This window comes from Felis catus, chromosome A1, assembly GCF_018350175.1.
Source record: "Felis catus isolate Fca126 chromosome A1, F.catus_Fca126_mat1.0, whole genome shotgun sequence".
NCBI classification, from domain to species: Eukaryota; Metazoa; Chordata; class Mammalia; order Carnivora; family Felidae; genus Felis; species Felis catus.
In genome coordinates this window covers 11,469,279-11,485,804 of record NC_058368.1, presented here as the reverse complement: position 1 = coordinate 11,485,804, position 16,526 = coordinate 11,469,279, and the positions used below count along the sequence as shown (strand labels likewise).

General features: G+C 41.9%; 1 protein-coding gene across 10 annotated transcripts in view; it reads right to left on the bottom strand.

Moving 5' to 3' along the window:
• The window catches only part of FRY (FRY microtubule binding protein), a 445,567-nt gene that overhangs the window by 30,955 nt on the left and 398,086 nt on the right, over positions 1–16,526 (bottom strand). For 8 of the 10 annotated variants that reach the window (XM_045051411.1, XM_045051389.1, XM_045051146.1 and 5 more), the window contains 7 exons: positions 15,840–16,001; positions 13,102–13,176; positions 10,608–10,778; positions 7,260–7,268; positions 4,109–4,309; positions 3,395–3,556; positions 530–696 (listed from right to left, as the gene is read on the bottom strand). In XM_045051411.1, the coding sequence (XP_044907346.1) occupies positions 530–696; positions 3,395–3,556; positions 4,109–4,309; positions 7,260–7,268; positions 10,608–10,778; positions 13,102–13,176; positions 15,840–16,001 (947 nt within the window). The remainder of the gene's footprint in view (positions 1–529; positions 697–3,394; positions 3,557–4,108; positions 4,310–7,259; positions 7,269–10,607; positions 10,779–13,101; positions 13,177–15,839; positions 16,002–16,526) is intronic. The other 2 variants (XM_045051171.1, XM_019825125.3) reach the window with 1 other exon arrangement.

Below are 16,526 nucleotides of genomic sequence, written 5' to 3'. Positions count from 1 at the left end.
GATGCTGCATTAGTGTTTTATCTATTCCTCTCTATTTTTGTCCATTCGTGTTCTCTGACTACAGCTCACTAGTCTCAGAAACATCAGTGACTAGGCTGAAAGCCACCCACTTAAAAAAGAGTAGGTATTTAACTTATAAAGAGCTTCTTGTTCTTGTCTTTAAACTCGAAATGGAAAGAACTCCTCATTTCCCAGGCTTGCCAGTCTTGCTTATCTTCAAAGCGTGCAAAACCCGGACCATGTCCCCAGACCCCTTTTTGGCTTTTGAGTTACGCCACGGCTTTATGTTACTCTGTGTTATTCTACGTTACTCAATGGCTTTATGAGTCCCTGTGCATGAGTACCCTTTTCAGTTCCACACTCGGTTGCACGGCTCTGACCAGCCGAGAGCCCTCTGAGTCAGGAGCCAATTTGGACTCCTCATTAGGAAGTCCCAGCAGTGCCCACGTGACCTCACTTGAGATACAGTGAATACAAGGCAAATGCCAGGTACACCATCACCGCTCGTTTCCACCAGGGGCTTCTTTACCTTGCAAGAGTGAACTGGTCCAGTGCTCGATTGCCCTTTTCTTCTGCCTCAGTCATATCCAGGCTAAAGCTACCACTGCATTCGAAAGTTGCCGGGAGTTCATTAACAGAACTGGAAAGATCGTCCTCGTGCACGGCGGTGTCCTCCTCCTCCTGGACAGCTTCAGCCTGGAAGAAGAAAAAGAGGGAAGGATCCCCCCACCATGTGAGAATATATTTGGGAAAATCTATTCCACTGAAGGAAAAAATAAAAGTGGCAAATCCTGAGAGTGATAGAAATTGGGGGCACTTTTTTCCCGTCTACAACACAGTGAGTTTCTACAACTGGACTCGGGCATTCTCCGGACTACTGCTAATTCTTTACCTTCTTTTCATTCTTGTCCGCAATAGTTTGCAAGGAGGTTCTCAGTAGATGGCCACATTTGACCCGTAATTACGGGGGATATAAATGCTAAATACAGAGACCCCTCACATTTTATAGACAACTCATGTGTGGGAAAGGGACTTGCCTGACATCAAGGAGATAATCAGAGCGATCGGACTTGCTCTTTGCATTGTACAACCCTCACCTTCCAAAGCAAGCCTATCCAGAGGGAATTCTCTGATACAGAATTCCTTTACCTATGGCAACTGGAATTTAGAATCACCAGGGACCAGTAGAGTAAATGCTCAAGAAGTACCTGCAGGGTGCATGAGTGATCCATAGTTGTTCACTGAGCCTGCCCCGTTCACAGGTCTTTCCATACTGGAAATCCTCTAAGACCCATTTACATACATGCTGTGCTCTTAGGGATACCCCCTGGAGATAACGGATGGAAGAGGCTCCTCTCACCCCGCTGTCAAATGTAGACTGAGCAGCGAAATGAAAGGGCTCTAGGTCAGGCAGAACTGGGATCAATGAGGGGCAGGAGAGAGACAGAGCAAGTAGAATGGAAAAAGAGGCTGGGTTTGAATGTGGGCCAGGGGGAGTCAGCCGGAGAACTGACTGTTCTTTATGAGAGGAAGGAAGGCAACTGGGTTACAGACCAGAAGAGGAAAAGAAGGCATCACACGCACACAGTTCAGTGAGTCATTTTCTTAAAAAACAAAACAAAACAAAACAAAGCAAGGCAAAAGAGAAATATATATGAATTAGAGCATTATCACAGGTTGCTATCCGGCCACCCAGTTAGTATTCTGACTCTAGGATTAATAGGGAAATTAAGAGGAGTGTTTAAAGATATGGTAGGGAAACAAGATATCTCATGTCTTTGAAGGAATTGCTCATAAATGCAGAGTTTCAGAGGCTTATCCATATCTGCTTTTTCCTGCTTTTTAAAAACTACGGCGGTGCCAACGAGACTGACTGCCGGTGACTGGTCTGGGTTATTAGTGCACATAAACTTAATCTATTAGGGGAGGGCTGAATTCTTACAAAAATCTCCTTTCTTTTCTTTTTCTAACATCACGGCTGTATTACACCCTGCAGAAACCCAGCTCGTGGGGGAAAACAGAGACAGCCTTTCAGAACTTAGACTGAACTTTTCCTTGACAGAATTAGATGATTTCTGTGTGAGTCCATAAATATATTACCACTTAGGTAGTGCTTTCTAGGAGAAATCTATGTAATTTAGCATTCAGACTAGAAAAAATGGAGAAAATGACTATTCTAGGATTGAGGAATAACAAACACTAATAACTTCACATTTATTTTGGGGTGTCCTTTTCATGAAATTTATTAATCTTAGGATTCTGGAATTTTAATCTCAGACAAGTTTCCTTTCTGGGCCTTTTTTTTTGGCTAAAAAAGGACTCCAGTGACTCTAAGAATTTGACTATACCCCTTTGGCAGTGAGGCTCTCTTAGAAATCATTCTTTAATCTTCAATATTTTTAAGTGATTGCGATTTGGGTGGTTGTCCTTGGTTTGAAGGACATAGATTTCCCTCGGTCTCAATCTATTTTAAGTCCACTATAAAAGAACATACAACAGCCAGCATTATAGTTTCTCCCACTAGAAGTATCAGAAAGAATATACTTTTATATATCTTAAAAATTGCTTTTATAGTTTTCTCTTTCAAACTTGTACTGCCAAACTCAGGAGAAGGAAGTTTTCTCTTAACAGCAGTAGGAAGTTACTTTGGTATTTCCAGTATAAGAGAATAAAATTCTATACTGACGGGCATAAATGTGGGCACTTATGTGAACCCAGTGTGGGAGTGGGTAGTTTTGTGGTGATGATATTGTAGGCAAATTTGACGAAATCAACTTTAAATGGAATGTACATTGTTAGCTTTTTAAAGACCTGACCTTTTAAATAAGAAAACTGTATCCGTTACTTACTTCTCTCCTCAGTCTGGCTAGGACGGTTTTGTGCAAATCTGGCATAATATTGTGATCAACACTGAAAATTCCAATAGTATGCCAAAAGGCCAGAATGGAATCAATGCACAGATTGTATAGCTGGTTCCTACATAGGAAAAAATTTCCCCCAATACATGCATACGCCCACTCCTCACTTAGCATATTGTTTTATAAAAGTCATGACAAAGAACAGCAGTTTCCAAGTCACAGCCATCTCAGACATATGCCGATTTGTTTTGCCATTAATCAGCAGTGTTCCTGCTGTATGGGAAATGCCAAGTGTTCCGTCTGAAAAGGACCTCAGATTGAATCTCTTTCAGCCAACAAGAAGGTGGCTGCTCATTTGCGAGAGGGAAACCGCTTCAAAACAGAGGCTCAGGTGCGCAAACTCAAGTATTTCAGAAAAGCAAGAAAGAAAAAGACAAAGGCAGTCTCTCCACTTATAGCCCCCCAAGAGTTCTCAGCAATTTGCAGGTACTTTTTCTTTAAGTAAATTGCCATCATAATTGCCCAAATCTCTTCACCTTGGAGCCCTCAGAGATCTGCAGATTATTCATGTCAGACAGAGCCGCGTCAAAGCTAGCCATTCTGGTGCTAAAGGAATGAGGGTCGGCAGGGGTCATGTCACAGGCCGCGGCGAGCGATTCCAGGGGATTCGTCTCCTCGGAAGGGGAACGAGTCATGATCTGTTGAGAAAGCGGAGCAGGTAAAAGACAGAGTGAAGTTTCTCTAAAAGCTCGAATTATTCTCTACGTAAGAGTACAAACCACTGCCCGAGCCGGTTGTTGGCTGACGGGTATCATTTAACGTACGTTTTTCGCTACCATTAGAACTGACACATGGCAGCTGGCAGAGCAAATGATGGCCCAGAACTGGAAAACATGAACACTCGTATCTGCAGATAACCACATCCAAACGTCTCACTGTTAGACTGCCTAAGACTTCAGATGTCTCAGGAATTTTTAAAAAGGTTCCAGCCTCATAAAAGTTATTTGAGAAAAGTCCGGGCCTGAACAGACTCGATGCCGTCGAGGGCTTATAACAAATGCCCCAGTAGTTGTGTCTGTTGGCAACCTAGAGTCAAGAGGCACGTTACAATCGGTTGGATGCCACCCGACGTTTCGGATTTGGGTTTAGCAGCGGTGGAAAGTTTCTTTAGCAGCGACTGGAAACCATGCTTACTGCTTCAGTTACGAACATAGTCTCCCGTCTCCTATGGTGGGAAGGTTTCTACTTACTAGGTCTGAATGCTCCAGGATCTGGCTGGTTGTGAGGTCCTCCTCTTCGGAGGACTCGTCAGAATCCTCACGGTTCATTTTGTTGAGGCTGGGAGACCTTCCTGCAAGTGGGTTCTCCTCCAGAAGCTGCCTGTCACACTTGTCCAAGCTATCCAGAGAACGCCTGCGCACTCCCCAGTTGAAATTGTCCATACTCTCGCCCTGAAATCATACCAGCAGCTGGTTTTTATGCCAGGATCTTCCTGCACTTAACACCTTCACACATCCAGTTAAGTCATAATCATAGCTTAGAAACAAATGTTTTCATGACGAACTCTCAAGCTCTCGTCTACCTTGGTAGCAACCAATTTGTTCACATGATGTGGAAGGTAGTGAAAGCATACTGTTTTCACCTAGATGCGTATTAACTCGCAGGGAGAAGCACTGCACGCTTCTCCATGGCCTGGCGGGTAGTATTATATTTTTTAAACTGTGACTTTGGTAAACCCTATAATGACCTGCGTTTCCAAAAAGCTGTAAGAAAGAGACCATTAATATTAAAACAATCTCCAAAGAGGTGTGCCCCCCTCCCCGGCCCGTTTAGTACTATTTTCAGAAGGAGAAAAAGTAGGAGCTATGCTGTAGCACATTCCACATCCCTTGGGTATTAAGTAGAAGAGCATTCATTAGGTAAACATTCCAGCCTGTTCCTGCTACAGCGGTTTTTGCAGATCAAATGCAGAGTTAAAAGAACATCTGAGAGCAGCTGGGCGAAGTCTGACGGATCATGCACTACGCAGAGGCCAGAGCAGTGTGGCTTGACTTTTGCTTTAGGCTCATCTTTAAGTAATTGTCCCAACGTGGAAATGAGTTGCTTTCCTGAAATGACTGACTTGGTCCCAAGCACTATCGCTGACTTGTACCTTTTAATTTACTGACAACCGTGCTAAATGGCAATCCAAGTGTTCAAGCTTCTAGTTGTATCTCAGACTTGTTCTGCTAACCATCTGATATTAAGTATCTTTGTCCACACAAAATCTTTTCCTAGAAAGGAACTGGGGTTTTATTTTTCTCTGTGTTAAAACAGGAATAAAGCAGGGGAAATAGTACGCAGCCCCCTGATAAGCGAGTTTTAACCTACACGAACAGGGAATCTAAACAAAATCTAGCCCAGAATCCTTTCATTTATTGGTCATGTGAAACACTGTCTGATGGGTCACTGAAATAAAACAACTTTTTCTGGTGAGAGCTCAGTGACTAGCGTAACCGTATAATATGAGAGAGGCAAATCACTGTTAAAATTAGGATCATTAAATTTACTAATCTTCCTCTGGTTTAAGGATCTATTTCTCCTGGATCTGAATGAAGCACACCTTGCCATTCTCATAGATAATCTCACAGAACAGACGCTTAGCTTCTCCAAAGTCTGTTTTGACTATTCATGGTGGAAGGCAACAGGTAATGATCTTGAGCACATTCTGGATATGATACAGAAATTATTATCATTATTGATCCCCATGCGTGATGTTTATGATTGTTCTTAGGACCGTCTGATTATGAAAAGGAGACGTTGAATATGATTTCCATATTCTGTACCTATATCTGCTGTCTTATCTGTATCTATACCTTTTTCTGTATCTGCTGTGATAAACTGTCACCAAGTAATTTTTTTTTTCCTAGTGGAAAAGGTTAACTGTTGTGCTGGGATTTTAAAATAGCTGTTTCAGTGAAAAAATGAAATAAAAAATGTGGAGAGGCAAGAATACGGGAGAGAAAAAGAAATCGCAGTGTGTGAAGAAGTTAAAAAGATTGAAAGAATAAGAGTACAGAGAAAAAAGACTGTGCAGATTACTGGGAGAAATACACAAAATATGAATAGAAAACATAAATCCTAGCACCGATTCTTGTGCATCCAATCAGTGGATCGGCTGGATGAACTATCTTGGATGACAATTCTGGAAGTCTCCGGCACTGAGCCCGAGACAGAACCATGAGCTTGCAGAGAAACATGGACGCCCAGGGGCAGGGAATGCTACACCGGGCAAGGATGATGGCTCATACTGATATAACTGCACCTCTGGTGAAGACCCGGCTGGACCAGGCATGAGAAGTGGGGTTGTAAGGGAAGGCTTCTGTCGCAGGAAGAATAGTGGGATGTCTTTCTGGAGGATACGATAGCTCCCCATTAGAGGGAATGGTGTTGAAACTGTTACCGCGGTGGAGGCTGAAGAACTGAGATGCAAGAGTGCTATTACCTAGCTCAAGTGTGTGTGGTGATTAAAAGTCAACCCACAAGGTCAAAACAGTGTCTTACTGATTATGTCAGATATTTCTATGTGTGAGAAAATTTAGGAGATGGCTAATTATTCAAGACAATCTGCGTATGTCAGCTATCAAACTTAACCACTCAGGATTTGTACTGAGATAAGTACTAGTGACTGAACATTCTAGAAATGTTGGAAACACTATTCTTTGAAATAATTTTTTTTCCACACTAGAACTCTGTCAGGTAAGAATTATTGGTGAAGGGACATAAGTGCACTGTGGTCAAAATATATTTGCCCAGATATGCCTACTCAGAGTAAGTCTGACACGGCAATGGATAGTAGGGTGACACGAGTCAGTATGCCCAGGACGGTCCTGGCTTATGCCTGTTTCCTGGGTGCCATTATTATTAGGACCCCCTTTTGAGAAATGGTTCTCATCTGGATGAAACTTTATACAGTTGCCATACAAAGACAGCTCCTAATTCCTGGAAAATAAGTAGATCTGCTTGGAAGTGTTCGTGGTATACTGTTGGATGCTGCTTGTTGACTTCACCTTTAATTAGAGAAGGTAACAACACAACGAATTCCGTTGTGCGGCTGCCTTCTCAGGCATCATAAGATTTCCACGGATCCTATTTAAACCTCACTTTCTCTCAAGAGATATAACTATGCAACTTCCAGACTAGATTTTAAAATTGTCTTGTATTTATAGTTTGGAAACTATTCCCATCCTGGAGCCACAAAGAAAAACACTTTTTGTCTCACGCACACCTCAATGTAAATATGCGCGCAGATAGGCATACATACACTAGAAGGGAGGAAGAAAAGCAATTATGTTGTTATAAATCTGCGACGATGCAAAACATCTACTTAGCAGATCTGAATGAAACATAGCATCATCTTACCTGCAGTTCCTTCGTAGCGGATTGAATGGACAGAAAAACAAATAAGAGGTCTATTTAAAACGATAATATTAAAGATACTCAAGTGCATTTATCTTAGTTTTAACACAACAGCAACAAACAGTGCCAACGATATATACTTCATTTGATGCAACTTAAAAAAAAAAGGTAAAGATATACAAACCCCCAAAGAGAAATCAGTACCAAGCACCAGCAATTCCAATCCTCTTAGGGGCGGATGATGTATCTGGGGTAACAAATCATAAATACGATTTCTGAAATAGCTTGTCACTTCAGTGACTGACACCTTGTGCTCCTCAACGCCCTTTTTTTGGTGCGGGGGGGGGGGATGCTTAAATTTTTCTTTGTGAGCAAATTGTTCAGTGTTGTGGGGAAATGAATGAGGCTCATCAACTGGGAGAAAAAAAGGTGGCATCACCTGATCCATCTCACGAGGCTAGTGTGTCATCCTGGTGTGTTCGCTGCTAATGTGCAATTAATAGCAAGGACACGGCACCTTCTAAAGATTCTAAAAATTTCAAAGGCAAACCGTTACAGATAGGAGTCAGTAAATTCTGAGACTAATGAAAAGGGACAGATCTAAAAAAGGTTTTTTTTTTTTTTTTGATCATTGTGTTTTGCTCTAGATGCCAGATATGCTTGGCTTTCTCAGATGGGGATATGCTGGAATTATTCACCAATGACAGTACAAAGGAATGCCTACTATGTGCCTGACACTGTGCTAGAAGCTTTCCAGAGGTTCTTACCTAATCCTCACATCAACTCGGCAGGCTATTATCATACCCACTTAATAGCTGAGGAAGCCAAGAGCTAAGTCAGGGGCAGAGGTGAAATTCAAAGTTGGACTTGCCTGACCCTAAAGCTCGAGCATTTTTACTGTACTACCCTGTATGCTTGCTAGAATCCCTTATTATAATCTTATTGAGAAGTAGCAAAATATTCTCAGATGGTTTAATTTATTTGGATGAAATACATACTTTCACACTCTTAAGTTTCTTTCTTTTTTTTTTAAGTTTTATTTATTTATTTTGAGAGAAAGCGTGTGTGCAAGTGGGAGAGGAGCAGAGAGAGAATCCCAAGCAGGCTCCACACTCAGCATGGAGCCCAAGGCGGGGCTCGAGCTCATGAATGGTGAGATCATGATCTGAGCCCAAATCAAGAGTCGGACGCTTAACTGACTGAGCCACCCAGGCGCCCCCACGTTCTCAAGTTTCTTATAAAATCTAATTATATAAGAGAAAATGATCACTATGATTTTGTAGTTCTTGTTTGCTAGAATAACAGAATACTAGAAGTCAGATGTAGCATTCATTATTAACTGTCCCCCAAAGCATTAGTATATTTATTTTCAAGTGAGTGGCACCTCATATTTTCCTTCCTTTATTTTGACAGAAATTAAATTTGTTCAGAAACCATGTCTGATTCCTCCACTTGATGTTACTCCTGCCAGGTCACATCCCATAAGACATTTTTTTTTTTTTTTTTTAAATTTTGGCTGAGACTGGAAAATGATGCCTCTCTTGCTTCATCAAAATTTCCCTCCTTACTTTAACTTCCAGAGTGAAGAGGGTGCCTAAGCGTGATTTCTAGGCTAAGAGCAAAAATTAGGTCAGTGGTCCAGATCAGGGAGCTCATCTTCGGACATCCCATATAGCTTTGGCTCAGAGAGGTTTTGAAAGTATTCTAAACAGTTGTATTTTGGCTTAGACTTTTTAAAACAATCCTCACCACATTTAGTGATTGATTTCTTTATCACTTATTTATTAAAAATTTTTTTTAAATGTTTATTTATTTTTGAGAGAGATAGAGACACAGAGTATGAGCAGGGGAGGGGCAGACAGAGAGAGAGAGAGAGAGAGAGGGAGACACAGAATCTGAAGCAGGTTCCAGGCTCTAAGCTGTCAGCACAGAGCCTGATGCAGGGCTTGAACTCACGAGCTGTGAGATCATGACCTGAGCCGAAGTTGGACGCTTAGCTGACTGAGCCACCCAGGCGCCCCTCTTTATCACTTATTAAGGTTAACAGTCGAAAAACTCTGCAGTACTTTTTAGTGGTTCTAGGATAATTCAAGGTGAAAAGCTGACACTTGCTTTAAAGGTGTTTTACAGCTAGCGTCTTTATATTCTTTAATGACTGGGTAGGCTAAACTTGTTTTCTACAGAAAAGAAGAGGTAGAGAAAACATTCTTCTTCATCCTGGGGACAGAATTCTCCCCAGACATCCAGGGTAGGCCTTGGCCGGGAGGAACAAAAGCGGAGAGCTCCTTGGCCTTACCTCAACATAAGAGGATTGGTCCACAGTCCCATCCTTTTAGGGAAGGTAGGCAGCTACCGGAAGTACCGTTTCCCATAAGTTTCTGGTTGAGTCAGGAGATGCATACCAGTCACGGGGTAGATTAAACTTTGAATTTGGGCCTCCATTGTAACTGTAAGACTGGCAGAAAGCCCTTTCTTTGTCTGGGAAAGACAGTGCATTTAGCTGAACGTGAGCCTCAGGATGTGAAGTAACACCAGGAGCCGGCTCCTTATCAGGCATTTTTAGGTACGCCAGTCTCCCTTTGGCCAGTTTTGTTTTCCTCCATGAGGCAGAGACTTTCCCCAGCTGGACCGTGCCTCTAAGCTACTGAAATGAGAGGGTCACAATGATGCCCCTCCTTCCAATCCCAGTTTTCAAACACATGACTCATAACTGAAAGCATCCTATCACCATAATTATCATTCAAATCCACAAATCTGCATTGGCCGGTTGAGACATGAATTCAGCGGCTCCGGGTGTCGGGGACACGAGCTAGCAGCCTAGAGCAGAGCAAAGAGCTCTCGGGTGCACTATATCCTGTTTCAAGTTGTGATTTCATCAAACAGCACAACAATGCTGGAGCCCCGAGGCTCCCTTCTCAGGTCAGAGCAGGCAAGCTTTGAAGTAACTGAATCAGAGTAATTTCACTTTTAAAATAATTAGACTCTTGGCAAGTTTTGCCCAGGTGCCAGCGAACAGGCTCAGAACCTGAATGTGTTTGCGATTTTTTTTTTTTCTTTTAAAGTTCACCTTTGGACTGCACACACACAGTCTTTGTGTGGCCATTAAACGTCAGATCCCTGCCATTTAGAAAGAACTTGGCAGCTTAAATGCTGTGGACTCAGACAGGAAGGGTGTGGTAACTTCTGCCAAAGTTAAGCTGCTGTCCTTTGGATAAGTTGACTGAAAACAAAGTCTACAGCTTCCCAATTAAAGAGTCTGTTATAAAACCTGATCAGTTAGCAGGTAAAAAGAAACTTTTCGTTAGTCAAGGCAAGGCTGAGGGGGGTATTTTTACAGAGAATATACTGTACCTCTCCATCCTCCAGCTCCACATCTAGGAAATCGAAGTCCCTAAAGACTCTAAACTGCTGCTCGCTGTTTGTGTCATCCATGTTCTCCTGCTCCCGGGCGCCGTCCTCGGAAGACACCAAGCTCGTCTGGTGCTCCAGAAGGTCCAGATCCCCACACGATGAAAAGATCACCTACGAATCGCAAGAGTCCTCTCCTGAGAGACGGTTCTCCCTTCGGTTGTTTGTGCTATAAAAACTGCAACTGGCTGTTCGTGGCCATCTATTTCGAGTACACACCTAATTCCTTAAGTGGGTATTTTTAGAATGTTCTTTTAGTATTTATGTTGGACAGGTGCCTTCAGATTAAACTCATTGCAAAGGCGCAAGTTCACACAGGAGGAGAAGGTTCGAGTCACGATGCTGCTTCTTAATGAAGACTGGATCCCATCGGAGCGTGTGTGTGTGTGTGTGTGTGTGTGTGACAACTGAGTGTATATTCACAGGCAAACTAGAGCAGCCAAGAAATTTTCCACTGTTTCTGAACTGAGGTCGGAAATTGTACACATGCACATACACTTCACATGCATATCATCACATAATATTTTAAGGGCTACTGATACAAAGATACGTTATTATAGAATGGCCTGTGAGTACAAAGCATTTAACCCTTTCAGAGATAAACCAGGAACCAATAAAGAATAAGACACAGAGGACAAATACTACAGTCCTTGCTCATTTGAATTACAGACGAGTATGTGAGCAGCCATGCTCGTAATTTATACCTAAATTCCCTTCCTGTTGGTATAAACGGAACAAAACTTTTTTTTTTTTTCCTATTAAGACTTCTAGAATGTTAATAATCTTAGAACCATCTTCTGTGTTTAGTTTTTTTCCCACTGGGACATTTTAGTAGAACTTTGTAGAAATAAACTGTAAGTGGACCTCAATGTTTTGCTATCCAGTCTCTCCTGAACATAGATTGATATTAAATAAAAGTGAACGGTATGATTGTTTTTAGCCATCATAATGTCTATCTAGTCTTCCTTGAGAAGCAGGCAAATCGTTTGTACTTATTTAATATAACAAGTGCCTCTCAGAAGTAAAAAGAATGAATGGATTTGAAATGTCCCCCTTTCCTCCAGTGTTTAAGAACAGTCCTGTGACTTGCACTATGTTCTCATGCAATGGCCCGCGACACACAGTTTGCTCAGGGATTGCAAGTGGGTCTAGGAGAGAAATAGCACTGAAGGCCAGGCAACTAGCTCGTGAGAGACGCGGCTAGAATGCAGGCTTCCTCGGTTGAAGGCTCTTCTTCCCAGTTAGCACTGCCTCTCTGACCGACCGGCAACATACTCTGGGTAAACATTTCTAGCACGGAAGCAGGCAGTTGAGATCTGAGGAGGACGCGCCAGCCAGAACAGCAATAGGAGACGGTCCTTCCTGGATGGCCGCTCCGCAGAGGGAAAGGGCGCTTGTCACTCTCCCTCCTCCCACCCCGCCACTGTCACCTCGTCCCCTCTGCCCTCAGGTCTCAGGAGCAGCAACAAACCCACTGATCTACTGATCATAAGCTGAGCTTAGCTGCTGGCTGGCAGGGGCACGTTCCGGACAGTAAGAAACACCCATCTGCACTTTAGCAAGTATTTACGAGCCTCTAACATTTCACCTGCTCGTGAACTATGTTAATAGATACATTTTGAGATTTCAAAGACAACTCCCCTGAGCAATTGTTTGCTAATTCTTACTTCATTTGGGAAATTAGTTAGCTATTTATTTTTTATTAATAACAAAGAGGTTGAGATACACCAGGGAAACCAGACCCTGAGATTTTTATTGCTTTTGCTACGATAGTCTCACAACCTGAATTAGCTAAATTTTATAAAAGCTAAATTTTATATTAGCTAAGTTCTAATACTGTGATTATTCATTTATTCCAAAGCGCAATGGCATGTTGTTGTTTTAACTGTAACATCAGTGGATGTATGTAAGAGAAAAAAACTATAATGATATATCATTATTTTGATCCCTATTCTGGATGAGTCAAATAATGACATCATAGGAAGGGGTGTGCATACGCAGAGTAAAATTATATCCCAAAAGAATGTATATTAAATATGATGCAGGAGATCGTCATATATATATTTTTATTTTTATATTTTATTCTATGTAATAAATAATTATATAATTATATATTTTATTTATATTTAATTAATATACATATACATATTAACGTAGTCTGGGCATATTTATAACAAAATCCAAAGAATTTTAAAAAATGAAAGTAACAGTGCTATTTACAAACTAGAGCAAATAGCTAACAAAATCATTCACTGTTTCTGAATCAAGTGAGATTAAAAATCTTAGTGTGGAAAGAAACAGCCTATGAGTATGATCTAGTATGAGTATGATGGTGGATATCATACCTGTAATTCATAGAGGACTTCTCTAAAGGTAAAAAGATCAAAGGTAAAAATGATATGGTACCAACATAAATGTGATATATGATGGAACTTACTGATGGATTTTTGCTTAATCCTACTTCTTGGCCACACAGAGAAAGGACGTGCACCAACTTCTCTTTTGTCCTCTTCTGGAAAAGAGACACACAAACACGTTTTAATCATGGAGTTCTGTGATCTAATCTGTTTCCATACTACAGCTATTAGCCACAAAGGGCTATGGCCCCCGAAATGTGGTGGGAATTGAGATGTAAAACACACAAAGACTTGGTATGAAAAAAGAGAATGCAAAATATCTCATTAATATTGCAAACTATTGGTTGCATATTGAAGTAATAATGTTTGAGATATATTAGGCTAACTAAAATAGGTTATTAAAATTGATTTTACCTATTTCTTTTTACTTTTTTAAAAAAGGCAACTTTTACAAAGTTTAAAAACAAGACACACACTATGTTCCTACTTGACAGTGCTGATCTACATTTTCCTGAGGGAGGGGTGTGAAACTGAGCAGATATTCGTGACTCCCCTTGATAATCTTTTCTTGTCTGTTACAACTTCCAGCATTAGCAAGGCTTTCCTTTCACCTAAATTAAATCTATTATGTTCTAGCACACATTTATTTTCCTCAGATGGGAGAATAACTTTGCTTTCTGCAGCATTAAAGAATTCAATTATCTGTAAGCCATATTAAGTCTTTCTCAATTTATTCTCCCTAAAGTTAAACAGATTCAATTCCTTTTGCTTTTCTTCATGAGCCTTATTTTTCAGCCACTTAAGCACGGAGATTCTTCCATAAACCATCACATTTTCCAATGACATAGATGAACTAGGTCTCGGGATAATTGGAGAGTTGAGAATGAAAAGGAAGAGTAAGCCAGAGCCTAAAAAATGTTAATTACTTCAGAGATGCTCTTAAAGCAATCTTTCTCACCCTGTAAAATGATTTTTCCCCTTTAATCTGATTTAAGTTAACGTGGAGACTGCTTAGGAGGCCAATAGTGCTCATAGCTTTTCTTTCTTAATGGAATTTGGCTCACTGCATTCTTCTTTCCACATTATAGAAGGGACACCCAATACAGTATTTTATCAAGGCCAAAGACAGGAAGACCTTAATGTTGGAGAATGGCAAGAGATTTGCTAAAATATTTCCCTAAGTTTTAGTGGGCATCTTACAATTCGGGGAAGGAATCCATACAGAGGAACATGGGTGTTGGGATGTCTATTTTTCTTCTCTTTTCCAAATCCCTAAGAATGTATAGTAGGCTCTCTTAACAGCTCAGTGAACCCTTACTGAGAGCCAGCCATGTTCCAGCAGGCCCCGTGCTATATATTGCACTCCTCCAACCTTGGAGGGTGAAGGTGAGTCCTGCACGTGTGCAAAGTGTTCTCTGCTCAGCGCCCACCCATTTGGCCTTCTTCCAGTAATACAGTCCCTCTTTTTATCTCAGAAACAGCTCCTCTCCCACTGTGGGGCTTTGCCTCCCTCACATGTGCAGCAAGAGTCCTTCTAGAATTGCTTTAGATGTTGGGAAGGGAATGCCTTTGACCTGAAATCATCGGAGCCAAAGACCATATAAATCTGGAGCTGCTCGAAGTTTTTGGTGCTTCATAAGAGAAGAGTCTGCCTCAGAATGAAATCACCGGAGAGGAAAGGAGGGCCAAGACTGGGAAGGGAAGGCGAGGACAGTGAGAAGGGCAGAGGGAGTCTAAGGACCCAGTTCCTCATTTTGTGTACTAGAATTCAGCTGTGCTTGAAGCCAAGCCATGAGAGTTAATAAATTCCTTTTCCACTTAAGGTGATTAATGTCACCAAAGAGGTCTGAATAATGCAGAGGTTTTACTCGATGGCAAGCCTGATGACATTAATGCAGTTGCCCATTGAGCAAATACGGTCTTAGGCTGTACTAAGAGAGAGATCTACAGAGAGAGAACTACAGAAGATCCAGCGGCCGGTTGTGCTCCACATAGCTCAGACTGTCCATGGAGACCACTGGAGTGCATGCTTAGGGGACAGCAGTCAGAATGGCGACTGGAATGCAAAGTGTTTGCACCTTTTAGAGAAAGTACAGGCCTCCCCAGTATTCATTCACAGAGCAGCAGGAAGTCTGACTACTTTCCACCCTCTTTTTCCTTTCTGATTCCTTAGCTTCACTCACTAGTCCCTTCCCTCCCCCTTCCCCTCTCCATCAAGGTAAGAATTTAGATCATTTTACTGGTCTAAAAAGCAGTGTGGGTAGATTCCCGTGGTTCATCGCTTACGTATCTACCTCCCAAACCAAGGGCACACTGTATACACTGTATGTTAGCCAATTTGACAGTAAATTATATTAAAAAAAAACCTTCAAACAATAAAATAAAAAGCAGTGTGGCTTGAGGAAGCAACCGGAAGGGCAGATTCTGCATTCTTATGAAGCCCTATCGTATAGAACTGGTTGGGAGAACTAAGGATATAGTCTTTGGAGAAAAGAGAACTCACTGGAATGAGTGGTAGAGGGGAGAGGGTTTCTTTATCTCTCTGAAGGTGAGAGATCAGATTTCATTTCCTAAGTCTAAAGAGAGCTAGGACCAATGGGTAGCAGCGGCAAATGTCAGACTTCAACTCAATGAAATGAGCTGTTCCAAGATGAGACAGGGTCCCTTGGGGTGCCACGGGATACTCATCACTGAAGTGTTGATGCCTACGTGGGCAATGCCAGGATGGTGATGGAGGAACCCGGGATCACATGGGCAGTTGGGCTCGAGAGGTCTCCCTGAGCTCTCTCTTCCAATCCCAGGGACTAGGATTCTATACCTGAGAATACTGGGGCCTTTTCCAGCTAACAGGAACAAGGACATTGGAGTTGGAGCCCGATGAGGTAGAGGATGTGCTCCTGGTGACGGCCATCGCCCTGGGCTTCCCATCGCGCCCAGAAGCGTTCTGCAGCTCATCGTATCGCCTCCCGATGATTGGCGTCTTGACAGAAGAGAATACAAAATCTCACTCTTCTATCTGTTCAATAGTTCTGTGGAATATGGGATCGCTCCACCCAGCAGCAACCAAACATTACCTATTTGATTAAACCTTAGAGAAGTTCAGTGTTACAGGTAGGCTCATTTTCCTGATGTTCAAATACACATTCTGATTTTTTTTAAGTTTATTTATTTATATTGAGAGAGAGAGAGAGAAAGAAAGAAGGAGTAAGCACAGGAGGGGTAGGGAGAGAGGGAGAGAGAGAGAATCCCAAGCAGGCCTCCGCACTATCAGCACAGAGCCTGATGTGGGGCTCGATTTCGTGAACCATGAAATCATGACCGGAGTTGACATCAAGAGTCAGATGCTTAACCGACTGAGCCACCAGGTGCCCCACGTTCAAATATACATTCTAAATCATTTTACATCGTTAACATTTTCCCACCCTCTTTAGCAGCTGAAAACAAATCCAATTGCTTGTTCTTAAACCACTGGTAAAGGTCAGAAGCAAAACATTCAGGAAAGCAA